The following is a 3,786-nucleotide window of genomic DNA, read 5'->3' on the forward strand; positions in this document are numbered from 1 at the left end:
TAGTAACAAGGGGGTTTTGGTTTTAGTCACGGTATCTTGCATAAAAGTGTGAGAAAATACGGTAAAAGATTTGGTTTTAATATTTGAGAAATATTGCCAAAGTTAGGGTTCGACGATCACTTTGCATGTATATGTTCGATCAACAAAACTTATAAACTCCTTTAGATGATAAACTATTTCACAAAGTCCTCCCAATGTGTTTATCTCTAACACACATTGTGAGTTTTCCCATTTTGATCCATTGTTTATCTCTAACACAATCTATCAAAATGACAACTTTTTGATTCAACCTTATGGTGAACAAAATCATTCATTACTATCTCTAGCTAACAAACAAGATTGGATGAAAACCTAGGTAAAGAGTTGGTAAACATCTCTCGATCAGAAACCAACACAAAGAGTTTTCAATAAAACAAAGTTTTCACCATATATTCATCATTAAAGAGTTTACAAATGAAGATCATCTCATATACACACAAAGCTTATGACCATCTACATCTAACCTTGACAAAATGAAGAACTTAGCTACTCATTTTCATGGTAGCTTGGTCAACAAGTTTCGGAAGAAGGTTGATCAACATCCGAGTCGAATAATCGAGATTAGATGGGAATCCACCTTCTTTTTGTGAAAGATTGTTAAGAGATGAAGAGAAATGATTTCTAGGTCACAAAGTATCTCTAGAGCAATGCTGGAAAAATATCTCAAAAGTACAAAAGTATGGAGGTGTAAAAGTATGGCTCCAAAAAGTAGCCCTTGCTACTTATAGTGCTGCTACTGAGTTGTCATGCTCGCTAGGCGAGCAGAATGGCTCGCCTAGCGAGCCCCAAAATGAGGCACCTGAGGCACCTGCGCCCAAAGAAATATCCTTTGCCAGATTGGCATGTTCGCTAGGCGAAGCCCACGCTTCACCCTTCGCTCCAGCAAGCTTAGGAGGTTTTGCTACTGGAATTGCTCGCTGAGAGCTCGCTAATGGATCGCCTAGCGAGTGAGTGCTGGCTGCGCTTTTGACCAAGTCTGGACGTGTTCGCTACACCCTTCGCTGGCTGCTCGCCTAGCGAGTTTGTTGATGTTTGCTACTGTAAAATACTGGAGCTCTTCGTTGGCTTCTCGCTGGGTGCTCGCCTAGCGAGATCTTCGCCACAGCCCTCGCCTAGCGAGCAAGCTGATGAATGCATCCTTTTTTTGGTCCCTTTGCCAACTTTCTTGTGGCTTCATTTTCTATTATTTCATGCCTAATTCCTGCACAATAACACACAAATCAAAGGTACCAAGATCGTTTATCATTGTATTGCAATTCATCAAAAACAAAGGTGGTTTCGAACACTTTAGCAAGGAAATGGAGTGAAAGATGCCCATATTTGATAGCTCAAATAAGCACTTTTGGGTATCTAACAATACCCTCTATGACCTCCAATCTCATGATATTTTCCTTTCACGAAATATCATTTTCTATGAGGATACCCTTCCATTTCAATCTCTATCCAATCAGTCTTCTTCCCAAGAGTCCCAACACTTTCCTATATCTGTTGGATCTTTGGACATTGATGACATCTCTCCTTTATCCAATGGTCCCTTACATAATGCCAACGTCAACCCTACTGATGCAGCCCAAAACCCTGCAGACCTAAACGTTGTGGACCAAAATTTGGTTCCTTTCACCTCTGTCCCTGCTACTATAGCAGACCAGTCACCTCTCCACCCGTTAATTCTACACCAGTTAATTCTGCACCAGTTCACACTTCTGCCCCACTTCAGTCACCTATAGGTTGTCCTCACTCTACCTCACCTTTAGCTGAACCCAACTCAACCTATATTCCAGCTCTTGCTAGTACTGAAGCTAGTACATCTATCCCTCTTAGAGTCTCAAATCGTATTAAAAGACCTCCAAGCTATTTGTAGGACTACCACTGCAATAATATATCTAGATATACTAATCAAAATTCCACTTCTATTGCTTATCCTCTTTCATCTGTTTTAACTTATAATCATTGTTCTCCTGCTTATAAATTGTTTTGCTGCTCTATTTCCTCTAACATTGAGCCCAAAAATTACAACCAAGCTTCCAAGTTTGACTGTTGGAAGGAGGCAATGAATGTTGAGATTGCAGCTCTAGAGGTAAATAATACATGGACTGTTGTGGATCTTCCTTGTGGCAAGACTCCAATAGGTTGCAAATGGGTGTATAAGATCAAATATCATGCTAATGGATCCATAGAGAGGTACAAAGCTCGCCTTGTGGCCAAAGGCTATACACAAATGGAAGGGGTGGATTATTTTGACACTTTCTCTCTAGTAGCTAAGATGACTACTGTTAAAGGATGGTGTGTAGAACAATTGGATGTGAATAACGCCTTTCTTCATGGTGACTTACATGAGGATGTTTACATGACCCTCCCCCCTGGTTATGCTACGAATTCTTCGAAGGTATGCAAACTGAACAAGTCACTCTATGGCTTGAAATAGGCCAGTCGCCAATGGTACTTCAAACTCTCCACTGCCCTTGTGTCTATGGGATACAAACCCTCTCAAGCTGACCATTCCCTCTATGTAAAGTCTCATGGTTCTTCCTTTACAGCTTTACTTGTTTATGTTGATGACATCGTCTTGGCAGGTACATCCATTGAGGAAATTAAGTTTGTCAAACAGTCTCTTGATCAACAGTTCAAGATCAAAGATCTTGGCCAACTCAGGTTTTTTCTTGGCTTAGAAATTGCTCGTTCCTCTTCTGGTATTTTTCTAAATCAACGGAAGTATGCTCTTGAGCTCCTTGAAGACACTGGGTTCCTTGGTGCCAAGCCTGCTTCTGTCCCAGTTGACCCTCACACCAAACTGTCAGCTACTGATGGTGATCCCTATGCAGATCCATCCGGCTATAGACGCCTAATTGGCAAACTCCTCTACTTGACTCACATTAGGCATGATATCTCTTTTGCTGTCCAACATCTCAGTCAGTATGTTTCCCAGCCTTTAGTCCCTCACTATAATGCTGCTACTCGCATTTTGCGTTACTTGAAATCTTGTCCAGCTAAAGGCATTTTCTTCTCCAGTCAGACTCCATTACAACTGCATGGTTTTGCAGATTCTGACTGGGCTTGCTGCCCCAATACCCGACGGTCTATTACTGGCTACTGCGTATTGTTTGGCACTTCCTTGGTCTCTTGGAAATCTAAGAAACAAAATATGGTTTCTCGCTCTTCCACTGAGGCAGAATACCGTGCTTTGGCATCTTTAACATGTGAGCTACAATGGCTTCAATATTTGTACAATGATTTTCAGGTCTCTTTTTCGCAACCGGCTTCGGTTTATTGTGACAACAAGTCTGCCATTTACCTTGCTCACAATCCAACACTCCATGAGCGTAGCAAGCATATAGAACTGGATTGTCACATTATTCGGGAAAAGTTGCAGTCTAAGCTAATTCTTCTTCTTTCTGTTCCTTCAAAATCGCAGCTGGCTGATGTGTTTACCAAGCCACTTCACTCTCCTGCTTTTTCATCCATGGTGTCCAAGTTGGGATTGTGTTCCATCCACCATCCAACTTGAGGAGGGCTATTAACATTAGTATAGTTAGCCTAACATAGTTATTTTTACTCTTTGGTAATTAGTTATTTACTGTAATTAGCTTTGTTATCTAGCAGTATATATAAGCTCCTAATCACCAATGTAACACACGCTTATTACTTTCTTTATTCAATCAAAGTAAATGAGTCCCCTTTACTATTTTAATCCTTTTGTCAATAGGTGGTTCAACTAAAATCATCAACGAATAATAAATAGAACGGTAT

General features: G+C 40.7%; 1 protein-coding gene across 1 annotated transcript; it reads left to right on the forward strand.

Annotated features, from left to right (window-relative positions):
- The first annotated feature begins 2,089 nt into the window (after nt 1-2,089).
- On the forward strand, nt 2,090-3,544 carry LOC127122607 (uncharacterized mitochondrial protein AtMg00810-like). Its single transcript, XM_051052914.1, has 2 exons — nt 2,090-2,425; nt 2,555-3,544. Exons 1-2 carry the CDS (start codon nt 2,090-2,092, stop codon nt 3,542-3,544), a joined length of 1,326 nt encoding a protein of 441 aa, XP_050908871.1.
- Nucleotides 3,545-3,786: the final 242 nt, after the last annotated feature.

The sequence above is a fragment of the Lathyrus oleraceus genome, chromosome 2, assembly GCF_024323335.1.
Source record: "Lathyrus oleraceus cultivar Zhongwan6 chromosome 2, CAAS_Psat_ZW6_1.0, whole genome shotgun sequence".
Taxonomy (NCBI): Eukaryota; Viridiplantae; Streptophyta; class Magnoliopsida; order Fabales; family Fabaceae; genus Lathyrus; species Lathyrus oleraceus.

What these genes read in the sequence shown, in the direction of transcription:
- LOC127122607 (XM_051052914.1), top strand. Translation starts at nt 2,090, where the DNA reads ATGAATGTTGAGATTGCAGCTCTAGAGGTAAATAATACATGGACTGTT. An exon ending in ATGCTACGAATTCTTCGAAG is followed by an intron (nt 2,426 to 2,554) that starts GTATGCAAACTG and finishes CTCTATGTAAAG; the next exon opens with TCTCATGGTTCTTCCTTTAC.